This window comes from Meriones unguiculatus, chromosome 1 (assembly GCF_030254825.1).
Source record: "Meriones unguiculatus strain TT.TT164.6M chromosome 1, Bangor_MerUng_6.1, whole genome shotgun sequence".
Classification (NCBI taxonomy): Eukaryota; Metazoa; Chordata; class Mammalia; order Rodentia; family Muridae; genus Meriones; species Meriones unguiculatus.
In genome coordinates, this window is record NC_083349.1 from 145,421,984 (window position 1) to 145,447,809 (window position 25,826).

General features: G+C 52.3%; 2 protein-coding genes across 2 annotated transcripts; one reads left to right on the top strand and one right to left on the bottom strand.

The window, feature by feature from the left end:
* The first annotated feature begins 654 nt into the window (after nt 1-654).
* Nucleotides 655-19,910, top strand: Ccdc61 (coiled-coil domain containing 61). Its single transcript, XM_021642193.2, has 14 exons — nt 655-784; nt 7,127-7,285; nt 7,510-7,592; nt 9,926-10,083; nt 12,047-12,211; nt 16,820-17,027; nt 17,111-17,193; nt 17,549-17,715; nt 17,808-17,883; nt 18,257-18,399; nt 18,486-18,564; nt 18,728-18,788; nt 19,466-19,538; nt 19,646-19,910. The coding sequence occupies exons 1-14, from the start codon at nt 763-765 to the stop codon at nt 19,741-19,743; spliced, it is 1,575 nt and encodes a 524-aa protein (XP_021497868.1). The 5' UTR covers nt 655-762; the 3' UTR covers nt 19,744-19,910.
* A 445-nt stretch (nt 19,911-20,355) lies between these two features.
* Nucleotides 20,356-25,567, bottom strand: Pglyrp1 (peptidoglycan recognition protein 1). Its single transcript, XM_021642127.2, has 3 exons — nt 25,241-25,567; nt 21,571-21,692; nt 20,356-20,648 (listed from the first exon to the last, which is right to left on the bottom strand). The coding sequence occupies exons 1-3, from the start codon at nt 25,495-25,497 to the stop codon at nt 20,470-20,472; spliced, it is 558 nt and encodes a 185-aa protein (XP_021497802.1). The 5' UTR covers nt 25,498-25,567; the 3' UTR covers nt 20,356-20,469.
* Between the last annotated feature and the right edge of the window lie 259 nt (nt 25,568-25,826).

The following is a 25,826-nucleotide window of genomic DNA, read 5'->3' on the forward strand; positions in this document are numbered from 1 at the left end:
ACCAGGCACTCTTCGTGTCCAGACACACAAACATGCAAACACAGAACTCATACACATAAAATGAATAAATCCAAAAATATTGAAAAAAGGTGACGCTTACTTTGCTGTGTTGTTTCAGTTTTAATGAAGCCAACGCCACGCCGGGCATGGTAGTACACTCCCATAATCCCAGTACTGGCGGAGAGGGAAGTGGAGGCAGGAGGATCAGGAATTCAAGGATGCATAGGGAGTTGGAGAGCAAACACATGCACTAACAGAGCCAAGTCTAGCAAAGCGATCAGGGTAGGCTTAGGCATACACAGAGAGCTGAGAAGCCTCGCTGTTTCCTTACAGTTGAGGACATCCTTGGAGCTTCCGGATTTGGAGGCCAGGAAGGTCTCCTTTGCGCAAGTACCACACTCTGTTCCGTCCCTCTCTTCCCTGTGGGCGCGGCCTGCCCTGCCACGGGGGCGGGGCCGCGATAGGCGGAGTCAAAATACTAGTTCCGTGATGCTCTCTCCGCCCACCCCAGGAACCACCTGTTTTTTTTTTTGCATGATTGGCAGTAAAATGAGCCAATAATCATTGGAAAGGGGGACACCCCTCTTCCGGATAGACCAATTGCAAGCTCTAGAAGGCGGGTTTTTCTCTGGGGGGCGGGACAAAGTGATGGGCGTTGTTTTTGGCTTATAGAAACATGGCTGCCCGTAAGGGTAGCTCAATCAGAAGTGAGAAGGTCGGTTCTGGGGCGGAGCTAAAACTTCGGCGGTTGAACGGCTCGAGATGAGGGGAATCCGTGGAGACGGTGAGTGGCGGGTGCGCGGGGATGGGTCCGGGCGCGGGCTCCAGGCACGGGCAGTGGAGACCCCCAGAACCCAGTTCCTTTCGCGCAGGTGGGCGCTAGGCCCTCTGCAGGCTGGAGATTTCACAGGGTCTTTAACGCGCCATGTTGTCGCTCGCGAGGTACACGGTTAGAACCTAGAGGTCCCTTGTCGAATACTGCACCGCAGCTTGTGAGGTGGAGCATTGTTTTGCATGTCTTACACCGCACGGGGTGGGAGAGGGGGTGTCCCCGCGATGCCGTGGTTTCTGAACTTGAGTATTGGAGGGTAGGGATTGAAGGTGTGCCTGCCCTTCGGACAAGTGGCGTTTTCTGTGTGCACGCTCTGAGCAGATTATTTTATATGAAGTCACTTTTAACTCTGATTTTTTGCGGTAGTGCTAGATATCAAACTCAGCCTTGGGCATGTTAGTCAAGAGTTCTACTTCTGCTGAGCCCAGGAATGAACTTTTTGTTTTGTTTTTTGAGACCCGGTCTCACTAAGTAGCCCTGGATGGCTTGAAACACAATGGATAGAGCAGGCAGGCCTCTAACGCAGAGACATTATTGTGTGTCCGCGCAAGTGTGTGTTGGGTGGTTCATATTACAGGAGGGGTGTGTGGAGGTCAGAGGACAACATTGTGGAGCTGGTTCTCTCCTTCCACCTTTATGTGGGTTCTACGGGTCAAACTCAGGCCTTCAGGGTTTGCGCAAGAGGAACTTTCCCCATTGAGTCGTCTGGACAGCCCCTCTGAATGAGCTATGAAACATGACAAGCCTTACTGTCGTGAGAATTCTGGAATTTTGGTTTCTTTAAAAACAAACAAACAAAAACCAGAAAAGCCAGGCACGGTGGCACATGCCTTTATTCCCAGCACTCAGGGAGGCAGAGGCAGGCGGATCTCTGTGAGTTCCAGGCCAGCCTGGTCTACAGAGTCCAGGACAGCCAAAGCTACACAGAGAAACCCTGTGTCAAAAAACCAAATCAAACCAAAACGAAAACCTAAAAGCACACACACACAGAAATATTATTAGAATGTGTTTTTGTTTTAATCCCAGGTGTGGGGATATGGGGCTGCTTTGGACTGTCTGAAGCAGCTGACTTACTTGTCTCTTGCTCTCACAGAGGCATGGTTTTGCTATCTGCAGATTGTGTGATGTTCAGAATTCTGGGAACTTCTCAGAGTCCCAATAGGTGGGTTGGGTGGTTGTTGGTCCTTTAAGGAAGTTGGTTGTAGTTTGTTAGTAGCAATGGTCAAAGAAGAAACAAAAGGAAAGAAGTTAGATTCAGGGATTTTCCTAATTCCTATCTCCCTTCTATCCTTGGTGCTCTCCTATCTAGTGTTAGGGGGTGAAACCGGAAGGATAAAGGGTGGGAAAAAGAAGAACCCAAGAGTAGCAAAGACCAGCTACACCTAACAGTGGTGCATACTTGTAATCCCAGCACAAGGGAGCCGAAGCCAGTCTGGGCTACAGAGTGAGTCTGAGGCTTGTTTTGGCTACACAGGGAGACCTTGTCTCAAAACCAAGCAAAGAGTGTGGGGTCAGGTTTCTGTTTGCTCAGTTTTGAGGCCTGGCACTGTTTCTGGGACTTCCTCCTGAGCTCATTATGGCTTTGGGTGAGTTGTTTAGTTCTTTTGTGCCCAAATGTCATGTTTCGTGGAACCACTCTTTCTATACCACTTCCCTCACCCTGTTTACTTAGTGGTGATTCCCAGATGTCTCTTTCCAGTTCCCATCTCTACCCTGAACAAAAACTGGAGTTCCAAAGGCCAGCTTTTTGTTGTTGTTTGGAAGTCCAGCTGACAGGCAGTTGCCCCCCAAACAATCCTTTGGTGTCCCCATTGAGCCTGGCAGGGCCTTCCTTTCAGGTACTTAGGGGTTAGTAGTCCATTACTCCTTTCTTTCCCTCCCATTTAACAAAATGTGTACACACACACACACACACACATTCATGATTAGACCCTGTCTCAAAAAAGTTAGGGCAAAGGATGTTGCTCAGCTGTGAGAGTGCCTGCTCAGCTTTCCTGAAGAAGCCCTGGGCTTGGTCCCCCGCTCTGTGTAAGCCAGGTGTGGTGATGAGCACCTGCAATCCCAGAACTTGGGTGGTGGAGGCAGGAGGACCAAGAGTTCAAGTCGAGCCTGGGTAACGTGAGACCTCTTCGCAAGCAAGCAAAAAGTCAAATCGTGTTGTTGCTCTATTAACTCCTTCTGATTCCCGCTCACTCTCCCGTAGTCCCCACCCCCTTACAGGATGTTCTGCTAGTCCTGAACTCCGTCTTCCTCCCTTTCCACAACCCATACCTTTGGAAATGCCTTGCTTGCACTACTGGGGCTATGAAGGTCTTGGTGTCCTCTGGACATGGCAAATACATGCTTCATATTGCTGTCTCCCCTTCCATCTAGATTGGCTTCCCCCAAATATCTGAGTGGTGGACACTCTTTCCTTCAGTCTCAGTCCAGGTAGGGGCTTCAAGAGCCCTTGCTGACTGCTGGCTAGTCACCTGGTTTCTTTGTCTCTGTCGTCCACTAGATCCTTTGTGTTTCTCAGATCTGGACACAACTGTTGGGCTTGTGAAGTACACAGGTGTAGAAAGTTACCGTGCTTGAGTTAAGTACCCTTCCTCTGGTCTCCCCATGGTGGCCGGAGGAATAGTGAGCCGGGAGGGCTCCCTCCTGGCAGTGGAGTCAGGTGCAGTAATAAACTCGACACACTGTGGTGCCCCCAGGGTCTTGGAGCCGGGACTGGAGATGAACAGGAATGACCTTGGATGATCCTTGGCATCCCCTGTTAAATTGGTAAGCAGATCTATGCTAGGCCAAGGCACAGAAGGGACGACAACTAGAAAAGTCTGTTTTTATTTGTTAGTATTGCACGGGAATTGAACATGGAGGCTTGTACGAGATGGGCAAGTGCTGTGTGACTGAGTCATAGCCCCGACCTCTTGTGGATTCTAGGCAAGCTAGCTGTCTTTGCTGACCCATGCATGCAGACTTTTGGGATAATGGTCAAGTCGTCTCTGGGCTGTCAGCTAAGAGTGGGTGGTAAGGGGAAGGCACCTGATGCATTGACTAACTCAGTCCTCATGACAGTTTATGAGGTCAGCGCTTTTGTCCCCAGTGTTATCTATGTATATGTATATATACACATATTTTATGTATATATAAAGTTTTATGTATGTATATATGGTACATGCAGTTACTGGGACTGAACCCAAGGCCTCACACATGTTGGGTTAGCCCTCTACAGCTAAGCTACATCTATAACCCTCCTTGAGACTGGGTCTCACTAAGTTACCCAGAGTGGCCTTGACCTCCCTGTTCCCAGACTGGTCTTAGACTGTGATTCTCTGCACCAGCCTGTTGCTAACAGGCCTTTGATTCTAGGCCTGGTTTTATCTGTACGTTAGTAAGACAGAAGAATCCCAAGACAGAGCAAGTGCCTTACCCTTGGCACTGGGGACTGAAGAGTGTTGATCTGAACCTGTGAGTTCCCAGCCTGCAGGCCTGATTGTAATGTGTGAGCCACGCTTGAGTCAGTGCCGTAGAATGCTGGCAGGGAAGGGATGTGTTGGGAAGCTGGAAATTGAGTAGGAGATGTCCACTCTTCCTAGCTGTAGGAGCCTTAGTTTCATGGTCTGTAAAATGGGGAGATGATTGTAATACCTATCAGAGAGCAGAATTAGGATGAGACATTGAGTTGTTAAGTGTGTTTTGGGGATACCCTGGGTGTGCTGGGGAGCTGAAGGTACAGTGTAATGGTATATAGTGTGGGGTGTCCTATACTTGTTTAGCAGAAGGCAGAGAAACCATGTTCAGTGGTCTAAAGGGCTTTCGTTGTCATATACTTCTGGGGGTCAGTGGAAGGCTTTAGTATGTGTTGGGGAAGAACAGGGTCACCTGAACAGAAGAAGGGAGCTCAAGCCAGCTCATATTTATCCAGGGTTGGGGAGGCCAACTCAGAGTCTGGTGGAGGTCAGGCTTGTGTCATAGTGTCTGACATTCCTTCAGTCAGGCTAGAGGTAGTTGGTGGGCCAACAGCCTAGGGGGAGCTGGGGACCATGGTTTGCTCATGGTGATGATGGGGTGTGGTTGTGTGGATGGTTCTTTGGTGAGCCCAGTTTGGGGGGTTCTTTTTCCTTCACTGGGGTAAAGACTGAAATTTTGGAGCACAGTTTGGTAGGAGGAGCCACGGACAATGATGTTGCCCTGGGAAAGAGATTGAGACTCCCTTAGTGGAAGATGGCGAGAGGGTTGGAGGCTGGGAGACTGAGTTAGCTTGTGTGAGGGCAACCTCAGTGCCTTGAGGCTGAGGGAGAGTGGTCTTGGGGTGCCCCTGCTGCGTGTAGAGTTGGGATGTGATGTCAGGGGCTGGCGAGGGCAGTCCCTCATCCTCGACACTGGAATGCTAGCCAGAAGGCTAGTAGAAGAGGAGCCAGGAGAGACTTGGGACAGGCTTGAAGTCAGTGGACCAGGATGAACTGCCTGCACCAGGATAAACTGCCTGTCGGGCCCTTTAGCAAGGGTGGTGTGAGCAGTAGAGGGAGGGAGTCCGAGGGAGTGAGAGGGATTGGGCCTGGATAGCCCCAAAGGTGGGAAGAGAGGTGGGAAATTTGCCTGTGGGTGGGGAGGGGGCGTTAGGGACAGTTTGGCAGAATTTAGGTGAAATATGGGCAGGATGGAAAGGCAGAAAGTGGGGTATGCGTGAGCTAGAACTTTGAACGCGTGGGCAGAACCGAAGCAGAATAAAAGGGGCATGGCAATTCAGGTAGAAGATTCTGGGCTGTAGTCTTAGGGGAATGGAGGTGGGGGCTGATGTAGGGAGAAGCAATGTGCTGGTACTTCATGGCTCAAGCTGTGAGGATAGGATGAAACAGGGGTCTCTGCAGAGAGGGCCCTGGTTTCCCCCTTGCCCAGGCAGCACAAAGCTGCAGGGGAGTGGAGGTCTGCACAGTGGAGAGGGTCCTGAGACTGGAGAGCAGTGAGCGTGGGGAGCTGGGCTAGGGACGGAGCTGGCCAAAGCGGATGGTTAGCGGAGTTCTTGTCTGGAAATAGTTATGGGAGTTTCTAGGCTTCAAGAAGTGGTGGGAGAGAGATGTGTATTGGGGGAGAATGGAATTTAGGCCTGTTGTTTAGAGTGACTGTCTGGAACCTCGGTGCTGGGTGGGGCTGTGGGGCCCAGGTGGTACAGGGCGAAGGACAAGGTGAGTTTGCAGTGGGGAGGAGGGAGGTGTGCATGGAGCACAGCTCCCCAGGTGTGCTACCTCCAGTGTCCTAAAACCTTGCTGCCCTCTGCTTTGGTGGCCCAGATACAGGTGCAGCAGCTGATTGTTCTGTGGAGCTGAGGGGCAGCAAGGATCTGTGGGTGATTCTTCAACATTGGATTGGGATTGAGTCAGGTTAGAAAGGGCAGTGCCACCAGAGTTTAATACTCCTGGCTTCATAGTTCCTAGAAAGCAGGAGCATAATTGTTAAGGGCTTCCAGATGTTATGGAACCCTCCATAAAAAAGTTCAGAAACCTGAGTTCCAGGTAGCAGAGGCTGCGCGTGTGCTCCCAAAAGCTGTCCTAAAACCAAGCCAAACAACAACACTAAAACCCAAACCACCAGCCGGCACAGTGGCTCATGCCTGGAATCCCAGCATTCTGGGAGGCAGAGGCAGGCAAATCTCCACGAGTTCGAGTCCAGCCTGGTCCACAAAGAGTCCAGGACACCCAAGGCTGTACAGAGAAACCATGTCTTGAAAAACCAAAAGAAGAAGAAGAAAAAGATAATCCAAACCACCACCACCACCATCAAAAACCTAAAGCTGGAGGGGTCTTGTTATCCAGCCCAGGCTAGCCTCTAACTTTTGGCAACATCTGCCTCCATCTGAGTGCTGGGATAACTGGTGTGCTCTGCCATGCCGAGCTGAGTCAGTCCCTGGCTCTACCATTCATTTCAGGAGAATGATTCCACTGCTCTGTGCCTCATTCCTCCTCTGAAAGATGAGTTGAAGCACTGATGTCTTCCTCAGGGCTGTTACTAAACTGGGTAACAGCATAAAAAGCATAAAGAGCTGTACTGGGTGTGGCAATTCCAGCAGGTGGGAGGCTGAGGGAGGAGAATCCTAAGTTCCTAGCCAGAGTGAAACCCAGTCTGGAAAAGATTCCAGGTTGAGGGGATGGCCCCACAGTTAAGAGGTTCTTCCAGAGGCCCCAGGTTCAGTTCTTAGCACCACATGGCAGCGCACAATCGTCTGTAACTCCAGTTCCAGGGGACCTGTCTTTTGGCCTCTGCAGGCACCAGGCATGCCTCTCTAGGTCTCTGTCTCGTCCTCCTCTTCAGGGACTCTGGCCATGGACCAGCCGGCTGGCCTGCAGGTGGACTACATGTTCCGGGGTGTGGAGCATGCTGTGCGTGTGGTAGTGTCAGGGCAGGTTCTGGAGCTGGAGGTGGAGGACCGGATGACGGCCGACCAGTGGCGAGGAGAGTTCGATGCCAGCTGTGAGTGTAGTGTGCCTGCTTTGCTGGGCGCCCCTCCCCGTCCTCTGAGGTCAGCCTCCTCCCAAAGCTGAGGCTGAGCTCAGTTGTCCTCCTGAAGCTCTCCAAGGTGGTGTATGGGTGTGGGCCCCACTGATCTGGCCAGAGGCAATGGGGCCTGGGCAGAGCCCGAGAACTTGAGCTGGGGTAATGGTCAGATCTCAGGAGGAACTTTTCTTCCCACCCAGTCATTGAAGACTTGACTCACAAGACGGGGAACTTCAAACAGTTCAGCATCTTCTGTAACATGCTGGAGTCGGCACTCACCCAGGTAGGGGCCAGCTTCAGGGACCTGGAGGTGCTGTGGATGGCTACCTGACGAATGCAGGGTGCTCGGCCTTCAGAGCTTTTTCTGCACGTGCCAGTGGGTGACAGTTGCTCTCACCAAAACCAGCCAAACAACCAAACAAAAACCAACCAACCAAACAACCCCACAAAAAAACAAAACACAAAAACCAGAGCCGGGTGTGGTGGTACAAGTCCTTAAACCCAGCACTCTGGAGGCCGAGGCCAGCCTGGTCTACAAAGAGAGTTTCAGAAGAGCCAGGACTACACAGACAAACCCTGTCTTGAAAAAACAAAAAACCAAAACCCCGAAAATCAGAACGTGGCTCCATGGTAGAGTGCTGTCTTAGCATGCTCAAAGCCCTCAGCTGCGTCACCACACCCCATGATCTGGCATGTGCGTAGAATCCCAGTACCTAAATAGTGATGGTTGGAGGATGACAGATTCAAGGTTTTCTTTGGCCATATAGTGAGATCTAGGCTGGCCTGTAATGCAAGAGACCCTGTGTCAAAAACAAAATGAGTAGTGTTGAGGGGTGCTGGAGAGATGGCTTGCTGATTAAGAGCACTTGCTGCTCTTCCAAAGGACCTGAGTTTTGTTCCCAGCATACACCTCAGGAAAAGCCACTGCACTGTTCCTGTTCTTTTTAAGGGGTTAGTGTGTAATAATGGTGAGCTGGCCAGCAGGTAAAGACGCTTGCCTGGCCAGCTTCAGGACCCGAGTTCCAGCCCCAGATCCCACCTGGTGGAGGAACAGAACAGAATCCTCAGAGTTGTTCTCAGACCTCCACACGTGGCACAAGAATGCAAGCACACACATGCACGGCACACACACTAATACTATTAAATATATGATACATTTTTTATTAGAAGTACTGTTTGCTTTTTGCAGATGTATAATTACATGTAGTTCATACATTTTTCTAAATAATTCAGCCCCACCTACCCACTTTTTAAAGACACTGTCTCATGCAGGCCAGGCTGCCCTGGAAACCCCTTGAGCTCACCCTGTAGCCAGGGATGACCCTGAACTCCTTATCCTCGTTTCAGTCTTCCGGTACCAGACAGCATTTTTGCGGCCTTGCTTATTTAGTGCTGGTGGCTTATGTGGTGGTAGGATGGGATCCTGGGCTCTGTGAATGCTGGGCAAGCATGCTACCAAGTGAGCCCCAGCCCCAGTGTTTGGAGAGATGTCTCAATGGTGACAAGGACTTCCTGCTCTTATAAAAGGTTCCCAGCACCCATCCAGGGTGCTCACGATAGTCTGCAACAGGCAGTGAACCACCTGATGTGGGTGCTGGGGATCAAACTCAGGTCCTCCAGAAGCACAGCACAACTCCTGACTGTTGTGCCATCATCTCTCCAGTCTCCTGAGTAGCATTTTTTTTTTTTCCAGATAGTTGAGTGCCCTTTTGTGCTAGCACACTAAGGCTGGACAGGTATAGCTTCTAGGAGGCTAGGTGCCAGGGGGAATCTGCTACCTCATCAGGCAGTTTCTAGTGAATGCCTGTCATCTCAGCACTGGGGAGGTAAAGGCAGGAGGATCAGAAGAAGGTCATCCTTGGCTACACGGTGAGTTCGAGGCCAGCCTGGGTTAATGTGACCCTATATTCCCAAACTAGAAAATACCTCAACCCCAAACCCCACAAACCCCATGGATGCATCTTACGTTTTCCATGGATGGGTAGCCCGCACTACTCCATGATGCTATGCTTTGCCCATACGGGAAGCTCCTGCTCATGAGTTGCTCAGAAAACCCAAATGTTGGCCCATTTCATGTTTTGCTGCCCTGGCTTGATTCCTTCTTTCCTAATTCCTTCACTCCATGTTTCTTTCCTCTTCCTCTTGTATTTCTTTTCATCTTTCTATCATGTCTTTTCTTTTCCTTTCATCTCACATAGCCCAGGCTGGCCTTGAAGTTGCTTTGTGGCTGAGGATAACCTTGAACTCCAGAGCCTCAGTGCCAGGATGACAGGCATGGGCCACGATGCCAAGCCACTGGCTAAATTTCTACCAAGGGGATCAGCAGCTGTTTTCACTCACCAGTACTTTGGCCTCATTCGTGTGGCTTTCTGTGCAGTGGATTGGGCATGTGTTGTTTCTCATAGGAAGATGGTTTGGCCTCGTAACCCCGCTGTAAGGTGCTTTGGTTCGTAGGTTCTCTTCAGTGTGTTCCTCCAATCATGCCTTTGCATGTCATGGGTCAGTGTCATGCCTGCCAGCTTTCTTGTTGGGAAGCTCAGGGCCCCTGAGACCTGGCACATGGATGGGAGGGTGACTGTGAATGTACTTGGCAGCCCCCCTCCTCCTCTCCCACAGAGCAGTGAGTCTGTCACCCTGGACCTGCTCACCTACACAGACCTGGAGTCCCTGCGGAGCCGCAAGCTGGGGGTCCGCCCGGGCGCCTCTGCCCCTAGGTCGGCACAACTCAACTCCAAGCGCTACCTCATCCTCATCTATTCCGTGGAGTTTGACAGGTGGGCACAGTGGCTGCCTAGGGCCCAGGCTAGTGGGCAGGGGTGGGAGAGGCCCCAGTGCTGAGATGCGTTTACCGTACCTGCAGAGTCTGTGGACTGTATCATTTTACTACGGTGGGTGCCTACAAGTGCAGAGTGATCATAGCCAGTACCTACCTATTATATTCACTTACTTTATGCAGTTGAACCCAGGGCCTTGCACATGGTAGGCAAGTGCTCTGCCCCGAGCTACATCTCCAAGTGCTTTAAACATAATCATTGATCATGTATGTTGCTCTGGCTGTCCTGGAACTCACTATGTAGATTAGGCTGGCCCTGAACTCAGAAATCTGCCTGTTTCTGCCTCCCAAGTGCTGGGATTAAAGATGAGTGTGTGGTTTTCTTTTATAGCCTTGACTTACCTAGAACTCATAATGTAGCCCAGATTGCCTCAGCAGGAGTCCTCCTGCCTCAGCCTCCCAAGGACTGGAATTGCCAGCTTGAACCATCACAGATGGCTAAAGGATGCTTTTTTTTTTTTAAAGATTTATTTACACATATGAGCACTCTATTTGCATGTGAGCCTTCATGCCAGAAGAGGGCATCAGATCCCATTATAGATGGTTGTGAGCCATCATGTGGTTGCTGGGAATTGAACTCAGGACCTCTGGAAGAGCAGACAGTGCTCTTAACCACTGAGCCGTCTCTCCAGCCTCAGGATGCCTTTTCTTTTTGTGTTTGTGTGTTGTTTTTTTATTTTTAAAATCGCTGGATTTTTTTTTTTTCTTTTTTAATCTTACCCTTATCTCTTCATGGTCACAGTATAGTTGCCTGGCCTATCCGCATTGCATCAGCATGCAAGAATAAGTGAGAGGGCTGTATAAGACCTCAACAAATTTCCCATATAACTGGCCTGGAAGTGCCCATGTGCTGGGAACTGAGCCCCAGTGCTCTTAACTGCTGAGCCATCTCTCAAACCCCTTCTGTTAAAAAAAAAAAAATTTGTGAATGGGTGTTTTTTCTGCATGGATGTCAGAGGGTGACAGATCCCTTGAGACTGGAGTTAAAGTTGTGGGTGCTGGGAATTGAAGTTGGGTCTTCTATAAGAACAGCAAGTGTTTTAAATGTCAAGCTCTCTCTCCAGTCATTCAGTGTCCTCCATTATTATTATTATTATTATTATTATTATTATTATTATTATTATTATTATTTCGAGACAGGGTTTCTTTGTAGTCTTGGCTGTCCTGGACTCGCCTCTGCCTCCTGAGGATTACAGTCATTCATCGTAGTGTTTCTAAGAGAGAGTCTTGCTATGTAGCCCAGCCTGGCCTTGAACTCATGGCGGTCCTCCTGCCTTAGCCTTTTGAGAGCTGGGAATACAGGCTGAAGCCGGTATACCTGGTCAGGAATGGCTCTTGAGCAGCTGGGCAACAGGGTGTGTCTGTCCTGGCGCCTGGGCTACTGAGTGGGAAGTTGGCAATCCTGTAGGAGCTGTGTGTTGGGGCAACACCTGAAGGCGTCTTGCCATTGCCCTAGCTCAGGCCAGTGACTTCCGGGAGAGTCTGGGTTGGGTTGTGCTTGAAGATAGCACTTCCTGCAGAGCTCACACAACAGTGTCTTCCGTGCAGGCATGACAGGACAGGCGGCTGACACTGCCAAACCCTGTGTCCTCAGAATCCTGGAGGCAGAAGCGCAAGCACCTGGGCTCAAAGGACTGGCACAGGGGTGTGTGGGACAAAGAACCTAGAACCAACCACTTTCCCAGCACTGGGGAGACAGAGGCAGGTGGATCTCCGAGTTTGAGACCAGTCTGGTCTACAGAACAAGTTCCAGGACAGCCAGGGCTATGTAAGAGAGATCCTACCTCAAAAACCCAAAAAAACAAAATCCTCAAAACAAGAATCAAGCTTTTGGGGACTGTGCATGCTTGTGTTCTTTAGCTCACAGACCTGTGCCCTCGGGTGGTTCTGATCCCCTCTCTCAGGATTCACTACCCGCTGCCCCTCCCGTACCAGGGCAAGCCGGACCCCGTGGTCCTGCAGGGCATCATCCGCTCGCTGAAGGAGGAGCTGGGTCGACTTCGGGGTCTGGATGGCGGCCAGGACCCTCGTGACACGCGGGAGACAGAGCTCTGGCACCTGAGGGAGCAGTGAGTCTGGGCTCTGTGTGGTGGGTTGGGATGTGGTGGACAGACCCGGTCCAGCATATGCCTCCTGGGGAACATTGGCCTTCTTTCTTCTGAGTCCCACCTCTCTCTGCCTTTTGTTGGGTGCTGGGGATTCAGCAGTGATTGACAGCCCTGGCTCTGCCTTCCTGGGCCTCCAGGCCAATGAGGGAGATGCAGTGAGGGAGATGGGCTGGGAGGAGGTCCCAGAAAGAGGTGTGGAAGCAGGAGCATCTTCAGCAAAGGTGATGTAAGGGCTGTAAGGACAGGCTGAGTGGTCCTCACCCCACCCAGCTTCTTGGGGCTGCCTGGGGTGCCTCCCAGTGCCTCATGAGCATGTTACTGCATGTGGTGTGAGGAGAGGAGGCAGAAAGGGAGCTTTGATCAGGAGGTGAGTTAGGTGGGGTTAGGGAAGAGTGCTGAGACTCAGCATGTGCAGTGCCCGAGGTAGGTCGGACTGGGGTGAGAGCAGGCAGGATTGGAGGCTTCTGGCATACTTACTGACTCCTGCTGGTTCTGTCCTGTGGGCAAGGATTTGGTCTCTGCCTGGAGGTGGCCAGTTCTTTGAGGATTAGTTACACTGAAAAGTTAAGTATTATCATTATGTGTATAATATGCACGGTGTGTGTGTGTGTGTGTTTGGGTACACATACTATGACATGTGTGTGAAGTCTGTTCTCCCCTTCCACATTTACATGGCTTCCAGGGTTCACACTCATGTTGCCAGGCATGCATCTCGGAGTGGCAGGCACCCTTACACCTTCTCATCCATCTTGCTGCCCTCACCCCCCTTTGAGTCTCATGTATCTGAAACTGGCCTCCAACTCTCTATGTAGTCAAGGATGACTTTGAATTCCTGACTCTCTTGCCTCCTATCCTGGTGTCCTTGGGCTTATAGGCACGGTTATCAGGCCTGGTTTATGTAGTGCTGGGGATCGAACCTAAAGTATCATGTATGCTAGCCAGCCAAGTCACCTGTGTGAGGGTATATGCACATGTGTGTACCCACGGAAACCAGAAAGTGCTTATCCTCACAGCAGCCCTGGGAGACCGACATTGCTGTCATCGCCATGTTCCCGAAGTCCAGAGATGTTAGGGGACTTGCCCAGGGCACACAGCAAATTATATGGCCAGGCTGTGCCTTGGATGCAGCCAGCACTTCTGCACTGTTTTAGGTGCCAGCCCAGACTGAGTGCCAAATTCTGCCAGAGAGGAACGGCCGTCTCTCATGGGAGGGAGTACACAGGGTAGCAGGACCCATGGGTGCTGCTGGGCGGAGGCAGAGGGACACCTTGGGAAGCTGAGGAACTTAGCCTCCATCCACGCTGATCCATGCGTCTGTCTCCCAGATTGGCCACAAGGTGGCGACCTCTGTTCACCCACAGACCTGGTGTGTGGGCCTTGAAATCTCTGAGCTGCTGGTGGCTCCCTGTCAGCTTCTACCTGCCTTCACCTGGAAGCAGGAGCTTGCTGCACAGACCAGGCCCACCTTGTTCTGTCACCTTCCTCCCTCTGCTCCAAGTACACGTGTCACCTCTTCTCCATGGGGACTCCACGGGGGGAAGTTGCCCCACGGGGTGGTGATTCAGGCAGAAAGCAGAGGGCCACTCTGATGTGCCCCCAAGTGTGTGTGTGTGTGTGTGTGTGTGTGTGTGTGCGCGCACCTAACTAAAACAAACCAAAACCTATTTTTTCCAGTTAGGTAGCCATCCTCCTGCCTCTGCCTCCCAAGTGCTGAGATTCTAGATGAATGCCATCATGTTTTGCTTGTCCTGTTCCCCTTTTTCCATCCTTGTCTGAGACAGGGTTTCTCTGTAGCCCTGGCTGGCCTGGAACTTCCTGTGTAGACCAGGCTGTTCTTGAACTCAGATACCTGCCTGTCTCTGCCTCCCAAGTGTGGTAAAAGGGATTCCCTACCACGTTTGCCAGTTGCTGAGATGCTGACCAGATTATTGTGTTCTCAGGGGATGATCTAACTCCATAATACTTCCAGCTGTTGTTGGCTATGGTAAGTGTTCTCATGGGACATGTTTTCCTCAGGAGAGGTGTGATCAGTGCTGAGTCTTTCCTTTCGCTCACCTCTGACAGAACATTGAGTTGGCTCTCATCCTCCACAGACATGTAGCTTAAAATACTGGAGTAGGTTGCTGAGCGTGGTGGCACACCTTTAATCCCAGCACTTGGGAGGCAGAGGCAGGCGGATCTCTTGAGTTCGAAGCCAGCCTGGTCTACAGAGCAAGTGCTAGGATAGCCGGGGCTACACGGAGAAACCTTGTCTTGAAAATAAAACAAAACAAAAGCCCTCCCCAATCAAAACCAAGCAACAGTAACAAGAACATTGGCGTGGGTCAGTGAGATGCTGGCTCACCCCTCACCCTGTGAAGCTTCTTGTCACCAAACCTGCTGCCCTGAGCCCTGCCCCTGGGACCCACGTGGTGGAGGGCTTGCCTTCCGGCCCCCACACGACTGTATAGCATGTGTGTCTATGTGCATACCCACAAGTAAATAAATGCAATAAAAACTAAAACCAAAAGAAAAGCTACTGGAAGTGTATTCTGTCTCCCTCTGGAGGCTGGTGTCTGAAATGGTGTTCTCAGTGTAGGCTTTGGGGGGCACCCTCCTGCAGGCCCTTGGGAGAACCCCCGTCTTACCTGTCTGGCACCTGGGGGCGGCAGCTGTTCTTTGGCTTGTGTCCTTGCACTCAAGTCTGGGCCTCGGTACCACATCCCCCTCCCGTCTTCTGTGTCTCTCATCTCAGGTTGTGATCCATCCTGATAATTTATCCTTGACAGAATCCTTTGATCTCACTGTCCCATATCAGATCTGCAAAAGCCACTTTTTGCCAAATAGTTGAGCATTCACATGTTCCAGGAGAAGGCCACAGATATCTTTGGGCATGTGGGGGCTGGTATGCAGCTCACAGATGCGAGCTAATCTTTTCATTTCAGTAGGTTTTACTGTTATGTTGGTGTTGCCTTTGGCCAGATGGAACTTTTGGGTTCTGAACTCAGCATATCATGTTGGGTTCTATGTCCTTGTGAAAGGGCCCCGCTAATCTTTTCTGTTTTGTTTTTTAAATGCCAGACATAGGACCTAGTGCTTGTGCATGCTAGACAAGTGTTTTACCACTGAGCCACGCCCCCAGGCCCTCCTGGAGCTGTGGGGTGTGTGTATGTGGGATTTCTATGCAGGTGTTTTACCACTATTTTTCCAAGATGTTGCATTTCTTTTATTAGGAGGTAATGTTAGCATGATCTGGTATATATGTTAGTGGAAAGAGACAAAAGACAGGTACATTTTTAGAAAGACAAAATAATGTCTGTTCTTTCCCCTTGATTTTATATCCTGTTTTCTCTGATGCTAAAAAATTGTAGTTTCCAAGGATAATAACAATTTCTTTTTATAATGATTTATTTTTATTTTATGTACACTGGTGTTTTTCCTTCATGTCTGTGTGAAGGGGTTGGATTCCCTGGAACTGGAGTTACAGACAGTTGTGAGCTGCCATGAGGGTGCTGGGAATTGAACCCAGGTCCTCCAGAAGAGCAGCCAGTGCTCTTAACTGCTGAGCCATCTGTCCAGCCCCAGTAATAATGATTACTTTGTCCCAAATAATACCAATGCAATCACTAATGATACTTCTGAATAAAGGTTAGATTTCTTTTCAGCCTCTTTTGCCTTGAAGCTGTGTATCATAGTTGCTAAAACCCTGTGATTTAGTTACATCATATAATTCTGCAGCGTTATTCCACCTTTGATATACATTTATGTTTCTTTGAGCCTGCTGACTGACCCCACTTCGGTGGTAGTTCCTGAGGCAGAAGGATCACTTGAACTCAGAAAATCAACACTAGCCTGGGTAATGTTAGCCGGAGCCTATCTCTACATAAAGTATTTTCAGTTCCCGAGCCAAAGCTGGACAGCGGGGTGCATCCAGAGAGGTCCATTTCTCTATCTGTTCCCCCTATTCCTCCTCTCTCCATAGGCCACGCCTCCGTTTGAAAGTTTTAAATATATGAACACATTATTTATCATTTATAACCCCTCCCATTTCTTCTTACAAAGGGGGACTTGGTAAATACATTCTGCACTGTTTAAAATAGTGAAAATCGGCCCTCGTTCCTTTTCATGGCTGCACCGCACGATGGACACAGGGAGATTCAGCTAGTTCTGCCCTTGGACGCTTGGTTACCTTTGCTTCTTGCTTTTCATAGCAGCAGGAATGAAAAGCCTTGTGTATGTGGCATTTTCTTAATGGTCTTTGAACATGGTAGCAACCTAATCATTTTTCCTGAGTGGCAAATACGAGATCTGGCTGGGAAAGGCTTGGAAGTGGGGGCTTGGAGCGGGGAGCAAAGCCAGTAGCGCTGGACTTGCTGCAGCTGTCTTTTAGCCCTGTCCCCTTACTGACCTGTCCCTAGGGCCCGATATGTGTGTATGGAGGGTAGGTGAAGGTGAAGGCCCTTCAGCCTCCTTTGTGCCTCAGTGGGGAGTTGACAGGACCAGACCCCTCCCCGGGGGACTGCCATCTATAGAGCCGCGGGGATGGGCTCACGGGGTGCTCGCTTTCTCACTCCTCCCCGGCCCTTGCAGGGTGACCCGCCTGGCGTCCGAGAAGCGCGAGCTGGAGGCGCAGCTGGGCCGCTCCCGAGAGGAGGCGCTGGCGGGGCGGGCAGCGCGCCAGGAGGCTGAGACGCTGCGCCGGCTGGTGCGGGAGCTGGAGCTGGAGCTGCGGCAGGAGCGCGGCCTCGGGGCCCGGGCTGGCGCCCGCAGCCAGGACTGCCGCCGCCTGGCCAAGGAGGTGAGGGGGCGAAGGCAGGGAGGGGGCCCTGCCATGGACCTCGGCCTGGTCCGGACCGCGGTGGTCTCTGCTTCCCTCCGCAGCTCGAGGAGGTGAAGGCGTCGGAGCGCGGTCTGCGCGCGCGGCTGAAGACGCTCAACAGCGAACTAGCCATGTACCGAAGGGGGTGAGAGGCGGGGCCGGGGCGGGGCCTGGGGGAGGTGGGCGGGGCCTGGGGGAGGTGGGCGGGGCCTGGTGAACTGTGGGGCGCTGAGAGAGCGTGTCGGGCCTGGAGGTGGACAGGTCTAAGTGTAGGGCAGAGCTTGAGGGCTGATTGATCGGATCAGTCAGGGAGCTGTTGCCGATCTTGATTGGCATGGGAAGGGCTTCCGGAGAGCTGTGGGAGATGGCAGACCCCGGAAAGAAGGGTCTGGCGAAGGTCCTGGACACGGACTTGAGGGTACAGGAAAGAACGTGACATTTGGGAAGGTAGAAGGTGGGCTAGCGGGTGGGCAGCTGACATTCCCCCTGCGTGCTCCCAGGAGACGCGCCCTGCCGGCGCCGGCTCCAGCCCGGGAGGACCGAGCCTCGTCGTCCCGGGAGCGCTCCACGTCTCGTGGCCGCGCGGCCACTCGATCCTCGTCGCGGGAGAGCTGCCGCGGGGCCCGGGGTCGGGGCCGGCTGGCGCGCCCCTCCCCCTCCCCCACAGGTCTGTGACTGCCCTGCCTGCCGTGGGGGGAGGCGGGATGGTCTAGGGCCGACAGCAAGCATGCGAGCCAGCCTCCTCCCCACACTGTCTAGGTGGCCGTGCGCCCCGTTTTGACCCCACAGCCTTTGTGAAAGCAAAGGAGAAGAAGCAGAGAGAGATCAAGATGAAGTAAGGCGGCGCCTGTTTACCACCCCTGCTGTGCCTCCTCCTCCCCCCACCTCTCGCCAACCCGCAGCCAAGCCTCGTTTCCCCCTAACTTCTCCGTGCTCCCACTTCTTTCCCCGCTCTACCTCCTTTCTCCAGGCGCGGTACCGACCTAACCTCTCCTCCCCGGGTCCCGCCTCCTCGCCTCGTCCCTGTTCCCCTCTGCATCCCCACTCAGCCCCCTCACGTGGCCCGCCTCTTCTTGACCTCGGGCGGCCCTCCCAACCCCTCGGGCGCACGCTTGTTTTCCCCACCCTCACCTCTCCCCACGTGACCTCTGTGGCCGGTTCCCGTCCAAGCAGTAGTCAATGCACACTACTGGCCTCTGGTTTTCTAGGCAGCAGCAGCAGCGGAACCGAATGGGCAGTGGAGGAAGCGGGGACGGCCCTTCTGTCTCATGGTCTCACCAGACGCGGCCCGCTGTTGCCGTGACAGGCCGAGGGGACGCTGCCAACCGCTCTCGGAACCGCAGCTCTTCCGGTAACTGGCTAGGACAGGCAGCGTGGCTGCGCAGGCGGTAGGCGGGCCCGTGGCCCCTGGGCATCGTGCTCTTTGTCTCCCCCTAGTGGAAAGTTTCCGCAGCCGCTGCTCGTCGGTCAGCTCCTGCAGCGAGATGGAGGATTTCTCCCAGTCGGTTTCCAGAAGGTAAAGCTTGGAGAAGGATACTTTGGGAAGGGCCTCTTGGGAGAGCGAAAGCAATCTTTTGCAGGGCAATTAGGTGACGGAAACTGGAGTTCTTAAAACCATGAAGTGGGTCAGAGGGAGGTACCAAAGACGCTCTATGTCCTTGATTACCCTCTTTCCCCAGGCGTCCCGGCCGAGGCCGAAGGAAACCACCGAGCCCCACACCTTGGAGCGGGTCCAAGACGGTGAGGATCATTCCCAGGTTGGGGGATGGGAAGGGTAGTATTAAACCACAGGAAACCAGCCATCCTCTGTGTTCTATCATTCTCTTGTCTTGGGGGCACCAGGTTGTAGAGGGAACTCTAGATTGACTCTTGAAGCAGAGTGTATGGGGCCCCTGGTGCTGGTAGCCAAAATTTAGTGGCCGTGGTATGTTGCTTTAAGATTTGGACTGCCAGTGTAGCTCAGTTGGTAGAATGCCCATCTGGAACAAGGCCCTGGATTCCTTATAAACTGGGTGATGGCATTGACAGGCCTGTCAGCCCAGCACTCAGGAGGCAGAGGCAGGAGGATCCGAAGTTTAAAACCAGCCTCAGCTGCAGAGTGAGTTTGAGGCCAGCTTGGGCTACATAAGACTGTGTGTCAAAAATTAAAAAAAAAAAAAAAGGAAAAAGATTCTTCCCTCAAATGGTGCCAGGTCCTCAAACCTGCCCCTCCTCCCAGTGTGTGACTGAGGGTGCTTGGCTAGCCTCCCTGTGCCTCAGGCTTTTCCAGTTTACCCTTCGGAGGGCTCTTGTGTCAGAAGGAGGCTCTTGATACAGTGGTGACCTGTGCATACTCAGACTCATAACTACCAATGGGACTCGGGGGATAGGAGTAGAAGGGAGTTGCCTGACCCCTTTCCTGCCTTTCTTGTCACCAGAAGTCTGCTGCCAGGGAACACAAAAATCACCAGAGAAACCTGGCCAGTTCTGATGGCTGGGTCCCCATCAAAGGTGAGTCGGGGTCCCATATCTGTTTCTGCTGTCCCCCCCATCCCAGAACTCTTTGGGGTGATAACAAGGGCAGTTCTGCATACCCACAATCACCTCTGCTTTCACAGAGTACAGCTCCGACTACCAGGGAGCTGACATGGCTGAAATAGATGCCCGCCTGAAGGCTTTGCAAGAGTACATGAACCGGCTGGACACGCGGTCATGACCCTGGAGAGGTGGCACCCCGATTTCCCATTCTACCTGTGGAGGCAGCTCCCCTCCTGTGCTCCCCACTTCCAGGTGTGCGAGGGCCCGACTCCCCCACCTTCTCCCAGTAATGCATTCTAGGGAAAGGTTTGTGTATTTTGTAAATAAATATGATTGTTTTTGGAACCCCTTAGCTTATGATTCAGGGGTAGGAGTGGAGTGAGCAGAAGTGAGGATGGGGCTGATAATTGGCAGTGAAAGTGTGTCTGGCCTGTCTGGGACCACTGGCAGGTGGGCAGTGGGAGCCGTGTGTCTCCAGAGGAGTCCAGGCAAGCTTGGACATGCCCGGCTGTGTGAAAGGGGAGCGGTGGCGGCATGGTCCACATTGTCTGGTTCTTTGGAGCTGCTGTGGGTGACACTGGGGCCTGCCTGGTGTTGATTCCTGGGCTCTCGCCTGAGGCCTCTGAGTTCTAAGCTGCGATGTTGCTCCTAAGCCATGCTCTCTGGGGTCTCACTCAGCATTGGGCCTTTGGGTTCTGCTCACCAGTGAGGGTGGTGTGAGCAGCAGGAATGGCCATAGCACGTGGGAGAGATCATGAGAGGGTCATGTGTCACCAGAGCTACACAGGAGCATGGTTGGTGCTGCATCTTTACTAGTGGGGTCACTGGGCGGATAGATGGGGTGGGAAAGGGAGCAGGTGGCAGGAGGACTTTCAGGGTGGTGGCTCTGCGAGGTCTCAAGGTCTCACTCGCGGTAGTGTGCCCAGCCTCGGATAAGATCATAGAGCTGGTTGCCTGGAGAGAGTGTTTTCTGCACGTCCCGGTGTCCTTTGATCTCATAGTTGGATCTCAGGAAGCCCTGAGACACCCCACATTCCAGAAGATTCTGGGCAGCACGGAGGGCCCGCCTTGGGGGTAGCCGATCTACAAGGGAAGGGGCCAGGTACAGAAAGTTAGATTGGGGCTTTTTTGAAGGGCTGTGAGTTGAGGAATGTGGATAAGCTGTCCTCTGCTCAGTTTTCTTCATCCATGAGAAGAAAATCAGGCACCCACCCTTAGGGCTGTGGGAGATAAAGAGTTAACATTGCCAAGTCACAAGAGGAGTCCTAGCATAAGGGACCCTCAGCCAGCATTGCCTGTCATGATTGTTGCTTGGCCCTGGCCCTTCTCTCTCCACACAAGTAGCTGTCACCTATCAAACTCATCTTAGGTGGAATTAACTGGTTGATTAGAGACAGGTCCCTAGCCCAGGCTGGCCCTGTGTAGCTGAAAAGGATCAACTTGAACTAATCTTGCCACCGTCTCCCAGTGCTGAAACTAAAGTGTGCACCATGCGATTTGAGCCCAGGGCCTGTGCATGGCTAGGTGTGTACTCTATAAACTGAGCTGCAGCCGCTACCCTGTTTTGTTTTATTTATTTTTATTTTTTTGTTTTTGTCAAGACGCAGTTTCTGTGTGTAGCCTTGGCTTTCCTGGACTCCTTTTGTAGACCAGGCTAGCCTCAAACTCACAGGCCTGCCTCTGCCTCCCCGAGTGCTGGGAGTACAAGCGTGTGCCTGGCTAGCTGCGACTATGCTTTGTTTTATTGAGACAGGGTCGCACACTCAAGTCTTTCCACCTGAGGACTGCTGGGATTACAGCTGTATATTGCTGTGCTTGGCTTTTTGTTTTTTCCCTAATTTAGTGCAGATCAGCTACTCCCAACATCGGGTCAAAATGAACCCATTATCCAAAGGAAAAAAAATGAGGTGTAGGACTTGTGCTCTTAGGCTTCGAGCTTATAGATGGCAGAGCCCGTAGCCCCTTCCCCCAGCACTGTCCCTAGCCCGGGATGCTGAGGACTTACCCATGTAGTTGCCCATGAAGGTGATGCCGATAGATAAGGGGTTCCAGGTGGGCCCTGTGTGGTCACCCTTGATGCTCCAGCCTCGGCCCTCATAGACATGGCCATCCTCTCCAATGAGGAAGCTGTGAAGGAGGGATGGGGCTTGATGAGGTTAGGAGGGCCTTCAACACCCTTCACTCATTTTCTACACTGTTAAGGCAACCTTGGTTGCCTCTGTTTCTTGCCAATCATCTTCATAGCAATTGGTCCTCCATTTCACGTAGAATCAGAGAGGTCCAAGGCCACACAGAAATCCTATGTTTTAATTTTTTTTTTTTAGATTTGTTTATTATGTATACAATGTGCTGTATGCACACCAGAAGAGGGCACCAGGTAGTTGGGAGCCACCACGTGGTTGCTGGGAATTGAACCCAGGACCTCTGGAAGCACAGCCAGTGCTTTTAAATTCTGAGCCATCTTTCCAGCCCAGAAATCCCATTGTTGACCACACAACAAACCACTGTGTGTTTAAGGTTGGGATTCATTGCTTCCTCCTGTCTCCGCATGCCTGTGAGCTCACCTCCTCCCCTATCAGTCCCCTGAGGTTGGAACTGCTGTCTTCCCACAGGCCAAGCTCACAGTCAGGGACCCACTAAGTCACAGCTTCAGAGGCCCTGCCCCTCGTGAGTCTCTCCCCTTGGGCCAGTGAGATGGCTCATCCAGTAAAGGCCCTTTGCCAAGCTGAGTTCTGTTCCTGGGACCAACATGGTGACAGGAGCAAACTGACTGACTCCTGCAAGTTGCCCTCTGACCTCCACACAAGGATCATGCATGTGCTTGCCTAATAAGCAAGTATAAAAGAGTCTTCAAAGAAGTTTCTGTAAAAGTAACTTCCATTTGCCTATTGTAATTGTCTCTTGGAGGCTTACTGTCTTCATCTGCTAACATGCCTAGTGAAGCTTTTAGCCTCTGTGCAGTCTAATCTAGACCTAGAATGTTTTTCAGCCTCTCAGAATTACTGCTGAATAAGCTCATCCTTTCTTGTTTTTTTCTGAACTCTATCTGGCTGGTTCAACTTACGAGCTTTTCTAGCTCAAACTCCTGACCAAGTTGGCTTATTCAAACTGGCTTCTCTCAGCTACTCTGACTTGCTTTATTTGGCCTCAGACTAACTCCAGCAATGTGTTCTGATCCTTTGCTCTTCACATTCTCTGGCTCATCTGTCTTCACCTTCATCTAGCTTGTTCTCTCTTCAACCTCTCTTCAACTCCTGGTAAAACTGCCTTCTATTCCTTGAAGTTAGTTGCCACAAACTCAGCTCCAGTGCACTGCCTCTCAACTCACTGATTCAGCCAAACTGCCTGAACAGAACTGATGAGAACTCAGAGATCTGCACGCCTTTGTCTCCTGAGTTCTGGGATTAAAGATGTGTACCACCATGCCTGGACCTGAGCTTTTCTCTACTTGGACCTTGCCCTGTACAGGCTGGCCTGGGGCTCAGGTCTGCTTGCCTCTGTCTCCTGGGCTGAAAGGTGTGTCTGTGTTCCAGCCAGACCAGGGTAGCCATGGTGCTGGATTAAAATCCCTCCACAAGTTTGCTCTTGGTCCAGCCTGCCGTGGCTCTTGGGGTCCTCTCAGGCGTTAAGATCATGGATTCAGGGATGGAGGTTACAGTAATTGATCTATGAATTTCACTCATTGACCAAGCCTCAACTGAGAAAAATGTCCTGCCCGCCCCCCCCCCCCCCAGCAGCCTGGAGTTGGATGATTCAGCTCTGCGATGCTGATGAGGCAGAGGATGCTGGAGCTTGGAATCCAAGCCCCTGCCTGCCACTCAGAAAGCCAGCTCACAGCCTGCCTTGAGGAGACTGGATAAAGATAGGGACATGGGAACCTAGTACCAGGCTCAATGGGCCTGGTGTCCTGGCAAGGTGTGGGTCTTTATGAAGGAGTCTCTTATGGAAGAATAGGTGTGTGAGGAAGAGCCTGTCTCCAGCACAGGGCCAAAAGCCCTGTCACTTTAGGGAGATTCCAGATCCGCCAGCAGCAAGGATAGAAGGGGAGCCTGCATGCCCTTTCATTGCAATGCTTTAACATTCACAGCACCCGGCTAGGGGAGGCACTGTGGGATTTTCCAGGGATGCTCGTAAACCTCAGCCACCATCATGAGATAGCATAGTCAAGAGCTTCAGATAGGGGCTGAAGAACTAGCTCAGTGGTTAAGGGTGCTTACTGCTCTTGCAGAAGACCTGGGTTCGATTCCCAGGACCCACGTGGTGGCTCACAACTTGTAATTCCACCTTAAGGGGATCCAGTGCCCTCTTCTGACCTAAGGGTTTTTACGCACACACACACACACACACACACACACACACGGAGAGAGAGACAGAGAGAGACACCAAACCCAAACCTCCTCTTACGGGTAAGAATGGAGAGGCTCGTAGACTGTGCTCCTCTGTAAGAGTGTGGCCCACTTCGGTCTTCCCTGCTCCCCACTTCAAACCTGGGAAGCAACTCCTATGTTGGAAGCGTGGAATGATTAAAATTCCAGGTGGAAAGGCCTGAGGACACCCTCCAGGCTTCTGGCCCTCTGTGTTTGGCAGAGCAGTCAGGTGGACTGGGAGCCAGTATTTCCAGGAAATCCTGCAGGCAATTTGGCTCTCGGCTCAGCCTTAGAAGTCATAGGGTTCAGATGTTTCTTTTGGAAACAGGCCCAGGTATGGCACCCCAGCCCTCGACACTGAAAAGCAGCAGCAGCAACGGATGGCTGTGTCCGTGGGGTCCATCCAAGAAGCCCCCAGCTCCCCTGTGGTCAGCCAGAGGGAGCTTGCTAACACCTGGGCCAGTCTGTGTACCCTGACCCCCCCCTTCTGTGGCTACTGTTTGACCTCTTTCCTCACCATGACCTTTCCTCTGCCCCTTCTAGAGCCATAACAAAGCTACAGGATCTGGCTTCTGTCACTCTCACCTATCCTGGCCCCATCCCCTTTGGGAGATAAGATCTTGCTATGAAGCCCAGGGTGGCCTTGAACTCACAGCAATCCTCTTTCCTCAGCCTTCCAGCTGCCGGGATTACAGGCTTGGATACCAGGCCAGCACAGCCAGGCTCTCTCTCTCTCTTAAAGCGTGTGTGAGTGTGCCTGTGTGTGGTGCATGTATGGGCGTCAGGGCAGCTCAGGCATCAGTTCTCTCCTACTGGGGTTAGGACCTGGATTGTTGGGCTTGCCGAGCCACCCAGAAGTCCTTTTTCTGTGGATTCTTCTTCTATCACGAGCCCCTCCTCTTAAGTCCTTACGCACCTACGGATGGGTACGGTGCTATGTTCCGAGCCATGTCCCCATCTGGAATTCTGGCACACGGGGGACAGTAGCCCAGAGGTTCGGGGCTCCTGCTAGCCAGTTTCCTGTGTGTTTGGTATTAGGGCCCATAAGCCTGTTGGCCCTTGCTGAAGAGGAAGCTGAGCCCTGAGCATCCATTTCCCCTGTGGAGTCCTTCTGCCTTGCCTCAGGCAGCAATACGCCCACTGGTGGCAGGATGTGGTGCAAGGCCCAGTCGGACTGGTGTCGGCCTGGCAAGATCTGGGCCTTTAGGAAAGGATTTCCTTATGAAAGTAGAGTGGGAGAAAGCCCCAGCACCCACGGGAAACAGCAGACCTAGCACCAGGAGGCCTCTTCCAGCCCAGCGTACTCACTTGTAGGCCACGTCGCACCAGCCCAGCGAGCTCATGTGGTAATGCTGCACATTGCGAGCCTGCTGCTCGCAGGAGGCTGGGCTGGTGCAGATGCTGCCTGCTGTGTGTGAGATCACCACGTAGCGGACTGGTTGCTGCAGGGGCTTGGAGCACTCAGACGGCAGGGCCTCCCACTCGCTGCGGGGCACGACGAAGCTGCAGGGGGCTGCCAGCCCCAGGAGGGCAAGGAGAGCCCAGGCGAACAGCATGCTGGACATGGCGGACAGGGCTGTCAGAGCTGCGTCCCAATCAGACCCTGCCCTTGTGGACTTTTATCTTCTGTGCCGGTGGGAAGTGGTGATGAAAGGCTTGCTTCATATCTAGGCGGGACTTCCCGGCAGCCCTTGTCACCGAGTACCCTAACTCAGCTTCCTCCTTTGTGTGGCATTCATCAGGAAGGGCACAAAGGACTGGGGCGTGGTTGTTTTCGAGAATTTCCAAGGTTTAGATCTCAATGAGAGCATTGAGTAACCTACCAGGAACTGCATAGGTGAGGGACCCAGGACTTTGGCACAAACTTCCTTCCTGCAGGTGGGACTAACAGAGG